The following is a 15,947-nucleotide window of genomic DNA, read 5'->3' on the forward strand; positions in this document are numbered from 1 at the left end:
ATGTAATTAGAGAGCAGTGAAGCAATCACATCATTCGGCTATTTTCTTTCTTTTTTTGTAAGGTTTTTTTTTTTTTTTTTTTTTTTTTTTTTTTGCTGCGTCAACAGATCACAAATTCTGTTTGTTCATCACTGTTCTGCCAGAAACATACACAAAATATCTGAAAAGTTGACCTTGGTAAATATGATATGCTTTTGGTGTGAGACTCTGGAAACTGTTTTAGAGAAAAGCTGTTTGTAAAATCTCTCCTCCTCCAGCTCTATTGTAGTGTTTGCATCTTGTTGAAGGTTGAATGTCAGCAGCCAGAGAAATCGAGCTGCTGCTCAGTCTGAAGCCCTCATTTATCAATGGAACCTAAAAAAGGCATGTTCCCGTTTTTCCAGGTTTACAGACATGTTCTGACATGCTCATTCGTGGTTCGCTCAAACCCATGAACTGTGGAAGACATTCAAAAAAATTGGCCAGGAAACAGAAAAACCTATAAACAAAAAAACAACATAATTTTTCAGTCTTTTAAGGTGATTTTATAGTTAAAGTCAGCTTCGCTCTTTTTATCTCATTAGAGCCCCAGCTGGACACCTTGTCCTGCTCTCTGCACCAGTCAGAACATATTACTGTAAGCCGCTCACAGACAAAAAGAAATCATAAATTAGGGATTATGAGGAGATAATTGACTCTGAATTTTAAAGTCTTACTGTTCTGGAGGGTTTACAGAGACAGGTATGCTTTAAATCCTGCTGATGGTCATGAAACTAAAACTTGAACCAGGATGACTGTGGCTGCAATGATCTGGATTTTAGCATTCAGACTTGGATAAACCTGCAAAAGGTACGTCTCCACAAATCTTTAATTCCAATATTAACATTTTAGTCAATTGTTTTTTTTATTATTATTCACTGTTTCATTCTTATTTCATTTGTAGATCTGCCATAACTCCATTTTTACCTCTGTCTCAGAGGCTTTTGTAACAAACAAATAAATAAAATGTGTTCCGAGGCCGGTCAGAAAAAAAAAGAAAAAAAAACGAAAGTGGGAGAGAATAAAGAGAAAAGCTTTGCAGAGCAGGAGCTCTTGATGGAAACCAGATGGAGGAGAACAACAGGGAGGGCAGCGAGCTCAGGATATAGCCCGTTTCCTCTGGGAACCTCCACTCCCAGACCACCACCAGGAACAAAGTTACGCAAGACCCCCGCTCTACCTTTGCTGAGCTGCATGTTCAGAATGTAAGCAAACCGTGTGGGGCAGAGAGACGTGGTTTCTTGGTGGGAACTAACAAGCATGCACACACCTCATAACAAATTCATCTTTAGCAATTGTGTGGCACACAAGCTGTTTTATGGTGCCAATGGCTACTGTTTGCACAAGTGCATTTTAACATTCGCAAGTAAAAGAAGAATCTTGGGTGTTTGTGGTGCTCAGTGTGCAACCGTCTTATTTCCTTCCCTAATGTTCAGCTTGTTTACTGCAGGGCTTTTCTTTTTCTTGTCATGCTCCTGCATGCTGTTTCATTAACGAAGCCATGCTTGACTGAAGGGGGTCAACCTCTGTGCAGATTAACCCTTGAATCTAGAAAAGCTGATTCTGCAGCTATTGATTGGTACAGTGGTGTACAAACCCAGATAACTGTCAGCAGCACAGATTTCAGAGAATGGTTCACCAGAGATCCAATGTCGGTCTTGTCAAAGGCTGGGAGAACATTATTAGAAAGCTAATAATGTCTTTTTCCTCCCTTTTCATGCAGGGGAGGAAAAATTTGTTTGATAAACTTTTTTGTATATCTACTTTCTGGTTAGATTTCTTTATTTATTACCTTTGGATGTCTGTGGGTGAGATCCACTTGGACAGTTTTGTGAACAGAGCTCACAGTTGACTCAGACATGTTGAACCTGGAATGATGCCTGAGCTCTTGGGCTCCGAATCATCATGGAAACCAATGGGAGATTTTCAGGTTGCATCCTCTCTAAGCAGTACAAGAAAAAGCAACTCTAGTCATGGATGAATGGATTAATGTTTCTACCAAATATTCCTTTCATCCTTTAACACTAATCATTTTTGTTCCTCTAGTGTTTGCTGACAGTACTGCTTGTTCACACAATGCCAAATACTTCTTGTTAGCATATGAATGACAAAAACATTTCTGCATTGAATAGTTAAAAATAACAAAACATTGTTTCTGGTGTAGAAGTCAGTTTTACACCAAGACTGCTGCAGCTATAAAAGCCAAACTGGTCATTTTCTGCAGAAATACAAACTTTGAAGGCAACAGTGGCTTAGAGAAAAACACAATTGAATCTTTGTGCTCCATAACAATCTGACCTGATCCATTGTTTTTGTGACAAACAAAACCTCTGTGCTGCCCCGCAGTTCACTGAGTTTGAGCACAGCGGCATTTAAAGAAAGAACACAACAGTTTAACTTTTTCCCTTCATTGTGTTGTATTTTGCAGAAAAAAAACTACGACTGCACAGTTTCAGTGGCAGTTGGAGCTCAGGGTTGAAGGAAGATGAATTCGCTTCTCAAATGGCTGCTTTCTCCAGTGGATCTTTTCAGGAAGTCACAACACATTTGTCTGATATCTGCTCAGGCAGGAACAGTGTGTTTAATAAAGACATCCTGGTTCTACTTGTCTGGACAAATTATACACAACCCAAAGCTTCCCTCAACTTTGAATTAATTACATCTTACTACTGGGTCACCACATAAAAGCAATCCATTACCTTTCAAGTTCTGTGCTCACGTTTTCTGCACTGCAGCAAATCCATGCTCAAATGCAGAGTGGCACGCTTTTGCATTGAACCCCCTCGAAACAAGTAGAATACATTTTTTGTGATTACAGAGGTAATCACAAAAGTTACACGTGTGGAGTAACTTTCTTGTTGTATTGTTCTCTCTTGAATTTGGGTCAGAACTTTGGCTAGGCCGTCCTACCACATGCTTATGCTTCATTTAAGCTATTACTTTGTAGATCTGCTCCATAATCCTTCTGGAAGGTGAACTTCCACTCCACGCTCAAATCTTTTCCAGCCTCTTAGCAGATTTTCTGTGGGGCTTCTCCTCGACTGATCACCCTCGTTGATAAAGATAAGCAGCCCACAGCGTGACGTTGCCACCACCATGTTTTATGACGATCATCATATGCTCAGGCTGATTTGTTAATTTTCCTCACAGTATTTTGCATGCATGTATACAACCATTCAATTCCATTTTCCATTTTCCATATTCCATTTTGGCCTCGTTTGATCTGTTCTGGCTTGTGGCAAAAAGCAAACAGGATTTCTTGCAGGTTTTATTTTTTATTTTTTAACATCGGCTTTTTTTTTGACTCGCTTCAAAAATAAAACCATATCTATGGTGTGCACAACTAATAACTGTGTTGACAGATTTTGCAACCGAGGTTAAGGATCTTTGCAGCTCCTCTAGATTTGGCCAGAGATATTGTTTTGTTTCACAGCCCTGCTTTAAGCTTATCTATAACATTATTTCTGACCTGTCTGCACTGCTTCTTGTTCTTCATGCTGTTTATTTGATAATGTTAGAATCCATTACAATATTTTAAACTGTGTTTCAGTTTCATTCCTCTTCACAGCTATGTTCTACTTTGTGTCAGTCTGTCACATAAAACCCCAGAAATATGCAATCAGTCAGGAAATCAAACCTCTTATTCAAAATGTTTTTGTAACATCTTATGAATGAAACATCTTCTGGATGTCAGATTTTGTCTGTCAAGACACGTTTTATGTTGCAAAAGTCTTTGATCCTTGAGAAAACAAAAGAAAGACAAGGTAACAGAACATGTTTGGGTATGTCTGCTCCTTTACTCCTGTGGGAAATGCAGCCCCCACCCCTCCGGTGGCAGCAGTTTGGCAAACAGTCTAATTACACAACCCTGCCATTGTTAGCAACTTCTGAAGCCAAAATTTCTCTAGGAATCTATAAGGAACATTTTTACTTCTCCTCTTGTTTTTAATCTGCCTACCTTGCTTTGATGAATAGACATCTATAATAGCAGCAAACTTAAGTTTACTTAATTTGAGCACATTTAATAATTATTTGACAATGTCAAGCATTTTTCACAGCAGCTATTTTTGGCTTTGATTTCAGGTGTGCAGTCTCTTTCCTTGAACCTGAGCTTTTCAAATTGTGCTATTAAATTATATACGTATGCATGCAGTTTTAAAGCTTTCAGCCACTTGGTATCTTTACTGGATTTGAACTAGTCAGTTAACAGGGAGACTGTCCAAGAGAGAACTGTAAAAAAAAAAAAAAAGATTTTCAGCTGTGCATTGTAACATGTGGAAGCAAAAATGTTTTTGAACTTATGCCTCCAGCCTGATTTCAAAATATTTCTTTGTCTAGTTTTTTTTTTTTGTTTTATTAGTCCAGGCACGTAATAGTTGTGTAAACCTGGATCATAAAAGATTTCTACCTGTAGCAATCCGATCCAAAAACTTGCTGGACTTGTGTTGCCTAAACTGGCCCATGCAGAGCAAAGGTGTAAACGGCAAATCTGAGGAAAAAAAAAACTGAAAAAAGGAACTGAGCAAAAAATAGGGAAGTGAAAATCTTATGATAAACAGGATCAGTGTTAATGTCAGTCAAGTTTTAGGAGGTAACAACTGAGGTGTTTGTAGACTATAACATCCAGAAATAACGGCATCTTTATCCAAATCTCCCCTGCAGTTTGTGTTTTGCATTGCATCTCTGTTTGGGGTGGTAACTGGTTATTATAGGCTAAAAAGGAAGTGACCAAATTGTGCTCAGATCCAGAAAATAGGATGGATTCATGTCAAGAATTGTATTGTATGAAAATGTATCAATTAGTAATTGGTGAGAGCCAAACATCTGCAATTTACAAATCGCAAAAGATGATCTAAACATAGTATTTTATTTAATAAGTTTAGCTGATTTTTGTGATATTTAGTTCTGGTTGGGTGAGATCAGCTGCATGGCTGAGGCACACAGGAGAGGAAAAATAACTGAGCAGTCACGCATAGATTCTCAGACAAAGTTATTTACACTTGAAATCAGGACATTGAGATCTCTAACCAACGCTATTTTTAGAAAGCTGTTAACCGAAACTTCCTTGTTTATTTTCATGCCCAAGCAGTTTATTCATTGTTTGCCTGAAGATCATTCCATTACCACGAGCATTTTTAATTATTTGCAAGAGGAAAAATCCTGTCAGTGTCTGTTATCTGCTACAAGTTTGAGTTAGGTGAGGTTGAAGCTCGAACAAGAAATGTTGAATGAAAACTGAAAAGAATACATGATCCCATAGCAAGCAGTTTACCTGAGGAACAAACTGCCTTGAGAAAATTGGAGTAAGTGTAAACTAAAAAGGGTCTCTATGAAGCTTTATTTTTTATTTTTTTGTTTAATGTTAAAAGAAACCAATCCCATTCTAAAGGCTGCTGGGTTCTGGTTTCTTGGCTTTAAACAAGCCATTGTTTTAAAAGAGAGACATAAAAAATAAAAAAATCACACAAACATCTGGAAGTATTTTGAGCATAGGATCAGTATTCTGAAGGCGTTCTGTCAGGCCTACACTGACTACAGGAGAATTGCAGTTACAGTCAAACATACTGAAGAAAACTGCAAGGATTCAGGCTTTGTCAACACGTTTAATATCTGAAACCCTTATTTTCAGGATGCAACAAGTACACCTACATTCTGATGCAATAGCCGAAAACCCCTTGGATCAGCTTGTTGTTTTGGCAGATTCTGAGAGCTTAGAAGAAAGAAAAAGAACAAATTTCCTCATCCTTACAAAGCAAACACTGTACTCATTGCCAAGGACACACAGGATGCCTGTTAGCTGCTGTGTCTGATATCCACCTAACCCCCCCCCCCTCTCCCCCCAGTTTTCCCTTTTCTCTGCTGGTCTTCCCAATCACTTTGCCAAGACACCGTGTGTAGTCCAGTATGATAACCAGCAGAACCTCAAGTCTCACATCACTATACAGCGTTTCTTTAAACACAATTTAAAACAACTCTGCTGAGATCCGAGTTTCTTGCCGTGCCTCACACCACCAGAAAACCACACCCTGGTGTGATTCAAACCTCTGCAGACACGAAATCACACAGTGCTGGAACTCCAGGAAAATGTTGACTTCAGTGCAGACAGTCCCACATTTTCCAAACCGTGGTTTTATTTTGAACTTGTGTTTTTTTTTCCTCAGTCAAGTCGCCTAGCGATTGTTGCCCGTTTGGACGTGACACGGGATATGAATCAGACGAGTCACTGAGTTCACAGTGTGAGAGGGGTCAATTTATTACACATAAGATTTACATATTAATATGGTTATGTACAGTTTACTTACATTCATACAAATATAGATCTTTAAACTAAAACGTTTTCAGTAAAGTGGACAGTTTGAAGGCAGATTCCAGTCTCCACAAGCGTTCTTGAGACCGATTCTCCTCTTAATGCAAAAGGAATATCAAGGCAAGTTCACACATGTGCATCAACACACAAAACAAAAATAACTTGTATACAGAAAATGTGATAAACTGTTAGTGGTCCAATTTCACTAAAGAGCATGAGAGTAAATCAAGGCTTACTTTTGGTCAACTACTTCTGACCTTGTTTACTCCTGCTGTGCTATCTCAGTGGAAAAAAGGGTAAGATCAATAAGAACAGTGGCGAAGTAATGAAAAGGTCAGAGAACATGGACTTTAAACAAAGCAAAAAAGTTTTGGTCATTAAATCTAGAGTATTTGTTGGGGAAAAATACAAAAGGCAGCTTGTGAGGCTTGAAATAAATGCTACACAGTTTAAAGTGTTACAATTTAAAAAAAACATTAAGATTTGAAATAATTCATTTTAACAGGATGTTTGAGAAAGTGCCAGAGCTTTGAGCATGCAACCTGTTCAATTTTGAGATTTGACTGAATTCTGGTCAAAGTTGAAATAAAATTAGACTTAAAAAAAAAAAAAGCTGGAATCATTTGATTGATTAATTTGTTGGAGAAGAAACAGATTCAATTAGGATGCAGTATATTCACGGGCCGGTTCCCAATTTTCTCCTGCAAAACCAGCACTTGAAAGTCACGACTGAATTTGGAGGGTGTTTGTTAAATTAATGTTCAAGTTATCTTGCGTAACATCTGTGTTTGAATTTTTCGCACAAATACTAGGCTTTGTAGTAGCTTAACACGAGGTTATCAAACTGATCTTATGCTGACGGTGCCTACTGCAGGGTTTAGTCAAAGTCTTGAAATAGACTGCAACTGTTATATTACATTCAATAACGTACATTCATTTAGAGGAAGGTCTTCATCCAAAGTGACTTACAATGTGGTGTTTAGTAGTTTAACAGTTCAGCATGTAAACTGGAATAATTGGGAACCAAAACATCAACCTCAACCAGCAGAGTGACACCTGACTGAACTTACTTATCAGTCAGATCCTGTAAATTTGCCCGGGTCACAGTACAAACAAGGAACAACATTGTTCGTTGTAAGGATAGAACACCACCGCTGATCTTTTTTTTTTTCTTAATTTTAAAGATTTTTATACAATAGATATCCCAAAACACTGTGCATTGCTGCTTTAAGGCTCAACAGGGTAAGACGAAAAGCGGACAACCTTTCAGACATTACCTATTGTAGATTAAACCAACCAGAAAGATTAAGCTAAAATAACTGCTAAGCTAAACCAAGATAAGATATTAAGGTCTGGTGGTAACTTCAATCAAATGATGCATTCAATTTGTCCTCGGATGTCAGGATTTCTGAGTTGTAAATACCAAATTCAGACCCAACATGGCTGTTGGGAACAGAAGATATTTTGAAAGTAGCAGGAACAAAAAGGTGTATTTCCACTTTGGATGTTTTATATTTTACCAGTAGTGTATGATTTGCATTTGTGTGTTTATTTTGTTTTGAAAGGCATAGAATAAAGAGAAATGCGTTTGTATGTCTTGTATTGCTTATAGCGGCCAGCCTGGTTTTTGGCTTCTAGCTAGAATAGGTTAGCTCCATTATTGTGACAAAAATAATTTAAGTTCTGAAATCCGAGGTAAATTGAACACAGCATATAGAAAAACAAAATGTCTAGTCAAGTTCAAAATCGTCCCCCTCACCCAGACATTCAAAGTCTTATGAGAACTCATAGTGGTTAAATGGTAACAATGTCCATCAATTTCTGACTAGTATAAGTACAATATTAAAGAAAATACCACATTAGGACTAAGTTCAAGTAGATCTTAAGACCATGAAGTGAAAGATGTGACTCCAACATGTTAAAATGAATTCATGGTGGGGTTTTTTTATGAGTTTAAAATGTGAAATGTATTAAATCACTGAAGAAGTTGGCCTGCCCTGTTAAAATACAGCAAGCATTATAAAGTGTCCAGAGTTTTTTCAAAGCTACATAAAAATGATAAGGTATGATCCACAGTATCACCAAGGAACAGATTTAACTGAGCGAGAGCGACTCAGACTGTTTTACATATCAGAGCAGACGAGCCTCAGCCCTGCAGTCGTGAATGATAGGAGTGGTTCATTTCCTGAGGCCCGGTCTCACAACACAATGCCGTCTACGTTACAGTGCAGCTCCTCGTTATGCTGGACCTGCCCCATCTGACGGTGGAACTGTCCCTGTTTTTGCGTCCTCCAGCAGTGGATGCTTTGTCCGAGAGTGATACTCTTGATGCTGGGAAGGTGGCTCAACATGTTAGTTGGCAAAGAAGTCACACCAGAGCCAGACAAGTTGAGCTCCTGCAGAGAGTCTAGTCCACAGAAGACTGCAGGGCTTAGATTCTTAAGTTTTGAGTTATTCGAGAGGTCCAGAACCTGCAGGTTCTGAAGATCGCTGAAGCTATGCGGCTCAATTTCATGAAGTTCATCGAGGCCACTGAGGGATAAATACACCAAATCTTTCAGCTGAGCAAAGGCTCCCTTCTTGATTTTTAGGATTGGGTTAGCGTCCAGATTTAGGTACCTCAGCGGAAGTCCCGCCATGCTCGGTACGTTAACCAGCTGGTTCACTGACAAATTGACATTCTGAATATGTAAAGCTCTTCCATGCAAGGTGGCAGAGACTGACACAAGCTTGTTATGGGACAGATCCACGGTGACTGGTTCACCGTTCACTTTAGCAGCGAACACAGCCATGTCAAACTCCTGGAAACTGTTGTGACTGAGGTCCACCTCGGCTAGAGGGAGGCCAGAGAAAGAGCTTGGAGACAGACTCTCCAGATTGTTGTAGCTCAGATCCAAACTCTCCAGGTATCGCAGCTTGGACAATGCACTGGGGCTAACCTGGGAATCAGACAAGAGGACAGATATACAGTAAATATGGGGAAGAAAAATTTTCTAATGTTCCTGCATCTAAATATTTTATATATATATATATATATATATATATATTTGTGTTTTTGATCAAGATGGACAACTTTTTTTAAATATCTAAATTGCCATTTACGATTTCAAATAGGATTCAAGTAGGTTATACAATAATTAACAATTGTCTTTTTCATAACAGCATGTAGAGGTGACAAGATGTTAAAATGACTGCAAAGTGGCAGAAAAACTCCACTAAATAAGACAGGCAACTAAAATTTACTCATGAGTGTCTGTCATAATAACAGTCTTCATAATATGCAATCTCAAGTCACTTCATGTCACAAATGGATCAGTTATATTGAATTAATCCAAATTTAGGTCAAATATGTCCTGTTCACTCCAACAGTCAGATCCAATAACATGCAGCCCAATTTTATCTTACTTATAGAAGAGTACGAAGTGGTCATATATCATATAATATACTGACCATTTGAGCCCAGTAGGTAAAACGTTACCCAAGGAAGCCCATCAGGATGAATTGAGTTTTTCCACTAGCAAGCATGTAGCAACAATGAAGAGCAACCAATTCCTTCCTACAGGAGGAAATCTCCAGCAGAACCAGACTTAAGAGGTGAAAATTACAGAAAGCCAAAGAGTTAATATTAAATACTTAAAATTACCTTTGACTGTTAAATACGCTAAGACTAGCATGTTTGCTCTCTTACTGATAAGTCTGCTCGTAAAATTTCTTGATGCAATTCCGTTTGTGTGCAATTAAAACTCCTTCTTTATTCAAATTTAATGGCTGTCGTTTCAGCTGCTCTCTTCACAGACTGCTGTCTGAGTGCAGCACACAGAGCAGGTCACATGACACAGAGAGCTGCAGCAATCAACACAGTCTCTCTTTAAAATCGGTGTGAAAAGTTGAAAACATTTGCATTATGTACTAAAAATTACTATGACGCAAATCATGTAAAACTGTGTTGCCTGGAGTACAAATACAATGCATGGGACTGCATCAGTCCATTCTCAGTTTTTGTACTCTATAAAAATGTTTAATAAGAAAAGCTACGTCATTTTTTTATGTAATTTTGAAAATGCTAAAAATGTCAAATTAATTGATCAATAAAGGCCGCTATTAATAAGAATTTTTTGTTTTTTAAATTTCAAACACTAAACAAAAAATATGCTGCATAGAGTAACTATTATAAATACAATTTGAAGTTTGTCGAACCACCAACCGTAGTAATTTTGTTGCTGCTGAGGTCCAAACTAATTAGCGTGGTGTAGCCTGGACCGGCTAACATGGCATCGCTGAGAGGGCCCATATCATTGGACGACAGGTCCAGGTGAGCGGTGTCCAAAGGGATGGCAATGGGCATGGAGACGCTGGGGCCCATGCCTCTGCAGTCCACCCTGGTCAGGCTGAAGCTGTCGAACAGCCCGAAGCTTTCCACCTCACAGTGACAGCTGGGGTGGCAGTTCCTGACCGCACCGGACTGGACAGCGAGCAGCAGCGACAGGCTGACCCACAAGAGCAGTGCCATTATGCTCTGAAGAGAAAGACAGTGAATAAATTACATGTGGGACCTTTTCAAAAGAGCCTCACATATATTTATACCAGAAACACCATCACTCACTAAAAAAAACTGCACAGCTTCGATTAGATCAGAACAGCTTGTTCAAACAAACCACAGCTGTTCAGTAACTTTAGATTTTCTGTGGGATCTACAAATGCTATATGCAAGGCTTTTGTAAAATAAAATAATAATTAAAAAAAAAAGACTTAAAGCTTTTATTTGTGTAAATGGAGGAGTCCCATTTTTCCTCCTTATCCGCCTCCCAACGGGTGCGACCTAATTTCTCTGATCAATGAGTTCATTTGCACATTCTAGGTCTACGCACTACAATGAGCACAAAGTTCAGATTTAAGGGTATTGTAAATTTTTCTTTTATTGTAAAACTAGAAAAAAAAAAAAAAACGGATTGCACAAATGTAACATTATGCAAATAGAAATTTAAAAATCATAAAAATAACTAAAGCAAACTATCATACCCTTCTCCTGCTGGTGCTCTGTCCATCTGAAAAGAGCTCACTCATGCAGCTCCCCTTAAGTAACCTTTGCACACACACACACACACACACACATGCGCAAGTATAATACTGGACAGAGGTTGAAAGTTGTGTAACATGTAAATATGCACAGTCACTTTTAGGTCAACTGGGTGGTGATACAGCAGAGAACGCACGTTAAAAAGACACGTTCCACAGTTCTACTGCATCACAGCTGCATGACAATTTACATTACAGCTTTTAATTGAATCATGCGAGACCAGGTTGCAATTATCATTCCGTCTCCAGCCCACCACTACCACTGAGAAAACTGCAGGATTTTTACTTGTTCTTGTCCTGAAAGCCTTAAAGTACTCCATCTTCAAAACAACCACTCTCACTTCCTCAGTAGAGTAACGGCTTGTTTCGTCTTTCCAAAACAAACATAAAAATTAATGCTGCTCAGGTTACAATTGTTATCAGAAATACGTCAAAGGTGAGGTGTGCTTGCCTCATCTTATGTAAGACGCCCCGGTCATTTAGGAGCATTGTGTTGCACAGACTGGTTTTTAAGTGCCTTGCCTTTAATCCCTTCACCTTTGTGCAGCCTTGCTTTAGACCATTTATCTCCATCCCGCCTTGACTCACATAAAGGCTTATTACAACTTCAGCAAGACACTTATCTATGAGAAAAGTGTGTTGAGGTGTGCTCTACATGAAGGTTTACGTCACTGCAGGTGCAGTGTTTGACCGAACAGAAATGGATTAACTCTAGGAAAGTAAAAAATAACCGAATATGTGGCAAAATGAGACAAAAATTTTGTTTATTTTCTCACTCTTCAATTTTTCAGATGAAATAAATTTTATATTTGACAAAGAAATTTTGTTTTCCATTGATGCATGGTATATCAACACCAACATCGGTATCAACTAATATTAACAGCTAATATTTAAAGTAATTTCTTAACATATTGATCCAATGAATAAAACTAGACTAATATTAACAGTCGCTATTTATTTCTATGTTTTGGCCATTTGTTTCCAGAAGGGGAGGAGAGGAGGTTGGTCATGCGACAGTGCAGGACTGTGTCGAGTTTAACTGAAGCTGTATGGTCGCTTTCTTTTCCAAGGCGTCAAATATATCAGCCTGAATTTTAATGTCGGTGCATCCCTAACATTTCTATAGAAAGTGTATATTGAGGGGAAACAAAGCTATCCAAGTGACCCTGGCTTCAGTCATCCATTTGAAATTGTGAAACATAAGCAAAGCAAACACAGATTAAAGTGTGTAAGGGAGTAAATGCGTTTATTACAGTACTATAACTGATCATAATAATTACGCTGGTCTTCAAGGATGGTGAACTTTAGTACTGTTTTCTTCATTCTCCTTCACCCTGAGTGAAGGTTGAACTTTTCTGACCTTGCGTTCCCCCACAGATCCTCGGCAGTAAATCCCACATAAACTCGAACTCCCTTCAAGAGGAACAGATTCTACTGGTGCAATTAGCCTTGAGCGACAACAGGATGAAACACCCCCCCCCCCCCCCCCGGGTAGGAAACCAGCAAAGGGTTGCGAACACACCCTCAGACAACTTCACAAGTCTCTTTGTGGCTTTATTATTCAAGCGAAAGCAGCAAAGCAACATCTGTTGGCTCCTAAAAACTTTTTATTTATTCATTTTACCTAAAGTTGGAGTTATTTTTAAATCTCAACTGATCATCTCACAACTACATGCAAAGTTTAGAAGTCATCAGCGTAGTAATCTGACAATTAAAGTATATCATCGGTTAGATCAGATTAAGTGTGTCAGAAGTCACAGCAGTGTTACATTTGTGCTATTGGTGTTTAAAGTATTTTCCCCCCGCAAGGGGAAAACACAGATAAGGGTTTTCTCTTATCTAAAGCCAAAAGATTCCCCATCAGCTGCCTCCTTTATTTCTGTGACAATGTGGTGATGGTTAAAGATAAAGAACCCAGCGCCCATCTAGAGCAGGGTGCAGAGAGGAGCTTCAAACCCAGACGTCTGTTTGACTCTTTCATTTGCACCTACTTTAACACTTATCCGGCGCTCGGTTTCTTCATCAACCATCTTCAGCGCTCTGATGCATCCTCTGTGTCACCGGGACCGCTCCGTCCCAATTTAATCTTCAAGTTGAAGGCATGATGAGTGTGTAATTAGAAGATGGATGCCACCCTAATCCCTTTAACCCAAATGAATGCATGAAGCGGAGGAGACGGCAGGGATTTTAAATTAACTCCCCGGTTCTCGAGTGTTTTGAAACAATTAAGAATGGAAAGCCTCATCCTGAAAGATGAATGCTCTCTGTAAACTCACAGGCAAGGGGACTCATCATACTCAAACTTTATACCAATCCTTTCTTATAAAAATTAGATGCAGTACTAATCTTAATACTGTGCTATTGGTGTTTAAAGAGAAACTTTTTAGATTGAAACTGTGAAAAGTTATGGTAGTTGTTAAATTTACTGAGGAACTTCATGGGTCCTTTAGGGAACATTCTCTGAAGGTTCCCATATGATTATGCAGTGAAATGTGAAGATAACCTTCAGGAAAGCTGCAGGGCACATTTCCTGAAGGTTTTCTAATGGCTAGAGTGAGACTTGAAGTTCGCCTTAAGATAAACAATACGTAGACCTTGAAAGTTCATAGAAAGTCAACATGTAAAAGGTTAAAACTAAAATGAAACTTCCTGAAGGTTACAAAATTTGCCATTCTTTCTAAGTTGTACACATTAGTTTTAGTAAGTTCAAGCATAAAAACCAAATGGCTGTGAGGCCTGCCAGGGCTTCTGGAACTGCGTTAGTGATCTTCGTGTTGGTTTTCCCACCGCCTCTGGAACGTTACGATTGCATAACAGTTGGTCGATAGCCAACTGAGCCACATAACTGCCAGTGACATTGCCCAACAACAGCAATAAAGATGGTGGGTAATATACAGAGAGAAGTGCTTGATGTACATCTTTGGATCAACTATCGCTGCAGAGCTGGATAACATGATACAAGATTTAGTAGGACAAAGTTAGGATGACCTCAAAAGTCTAAAAGCAACTATAAGGACTGAGTAGTTACCGTACAGCTATTCAAGTAATCAAAATACCAATTGGTTATTAGCACTAGCTGCTCTGGTCTAAAACCACATTATGCTAGGTAGCTACTCTGTGTACTAATTATAATTTTTTTAAAATTAATGAAAGCAGAATGCCACTGTAGAGTTAAGGAAGAAAAAAAACTGTGCCAACTGAAAAATATTCTCTGAAGCAGCCATCAACTGATGAAATGTACCTTTCTTCCAACTCAGAAAATGGTTTAAAATGAAAGGGTACACCATGTATTTATTATGTAATAAATTCAGTTTACTAGAGTAGCTTTGTCCCTGCTTGTACAGACAGTAAAAATGAAAAAAAAGTCAACAAAGTACTAAAGTAATGAAGACAGATCATAAACTGGTCGGGTTATTTAGTAGTAAACAGTCTGTTCAAGTGCAGCAGGTCTGTCCAGAAGTTAGCCTGTTGTAATTAACAATTGATCAATTGAAATGACCTTCATAATTTCCAGTGATTAATATTTTTTGAAGGGCACTTTTCTTTAGAGACATCATAATTAATTTTATTTATGACTTCAATTGTAAGTGGATTTTATTTCCATTTTATTTATTGTTTTCTGGTTGCTTTGTTTTATTTTGGATATTTAAAATCTCTTACAGTTCCAGTGTTGAGTGTTCTGTACAAAATTAATGTTTATTGGTCTTTGAGAGGGAAAACTTGCATTATATTATCAATGTATTGCTTGAAAATGGTCTCAATAATTGCTGGAACAATTTATCATCAAGCAAAATTTGTTATGGTGACATGCCTAAATCAGAAGTAAATTTTGCTTTACTTTATGCGAGCACAGTTCCGTTATATTTAGTTGCTATAAGTACACTGACTTATTTTATACAAGCTGTTACAAAACGACCCAATGAAATTGCTGTCGTCTCATTATTTCCAAAAAAAAATCCCCCTTCACGACACGGGGTCAGCACATGCTAAAATCAGTTTTAATTGTGGAACATTGGTCTCATCATTAAAGAAGATTGTACTTCCACGCTCCTCTGTGGTAAGCCCAGCAGTTGGCCTAACCACAAGCAAACTCTTCACTCTAGATCCAAACGTCAGATCTGAAGTTTCTTTACGGGCCTAATTAAGTGTAAGTAAACTCCCGCAGCTGTGTCTGCATCAGCCCACAGCGAACCAGCACGCCGCTGGCCCGGTGCGTTAAACAGGGGAGGCGGGTACGAGCGCGGGCACCTCGGGAGATCAAATTTCCTGCAGCCCGTACGTGGCAAAGCTCTGGGATCTGAAACATCTCCAGCCACCATATCCTAGGCATGTTTCTCCTCTCGGTACTGTTACTGTGAGCCCCGCCCCCCTCCATAGCTGTCATCGCAGCTGCGCGTCCTCTCCGCCCTGCGCGTGCATCACAACTCTTCAATCAGATCAAAAAAGTTGCATTTTCCCCTCTTTCGTCGTCTGTTTTCTCTGTGATGCAATGATTTCAGCGTGGTCAGCCCTGTCGGGACAACCAGCGGTGATTGCTGAGGCAAAG

At 38.8% G+C, this 15,947-nt stretch overlaps 1 protein-coding gene across 1 annotated transcript in view; it reads right to left on the reverse strand.

The window, feature by feature from the left end:
* Positions 1 to 6,246: 6,246 nt before the first annotated feature.
* The window catches only part of tsku (tsukushi small leucine rich proteoglycan homolog (Xenopus laevis)), a 10,175-nt gene continuing 474 nt past the window's right edge, over positions 6,247 to 15,947 (reverse strand). Inside the window, exons 2-3 of the mRNA XM_008425998.2 lie at positions 10,530 to 10,841; positions 6,247 to 9,264 (exon numbers count right to left, since the gene is read on the reverse strand). Coding sequence (XP_008424220.1) covers positions 8,524 to 9,264; positions 10,530 to 10,835 — 1,047 coding nt within the window. The 5' untranslated portion in view covers positions 10,836 to 10,841 and the 3' untranslated portion in view covers positions 6,247 to 8,523. The remainder of the gene's footprint in view (positions 9,265 to 10,529; positions 10,842 to 15,947) is intronic.

The sequence above is a fragment of the Poecilia reticulata genome, linkage group LG13 (assembly GCF_000633615.1).
Source record: "Poecilia reticulata strain Guanapo linkage group LG13, Guppy_female_1.0+MT, whole genome shotgun sequence".
NCBI lineage: Eukaryota > Metazoa > Chordata > Actinopteri > Cyprinodontiformes > Poeciliidae > Poecilia > Poecilia reticulata.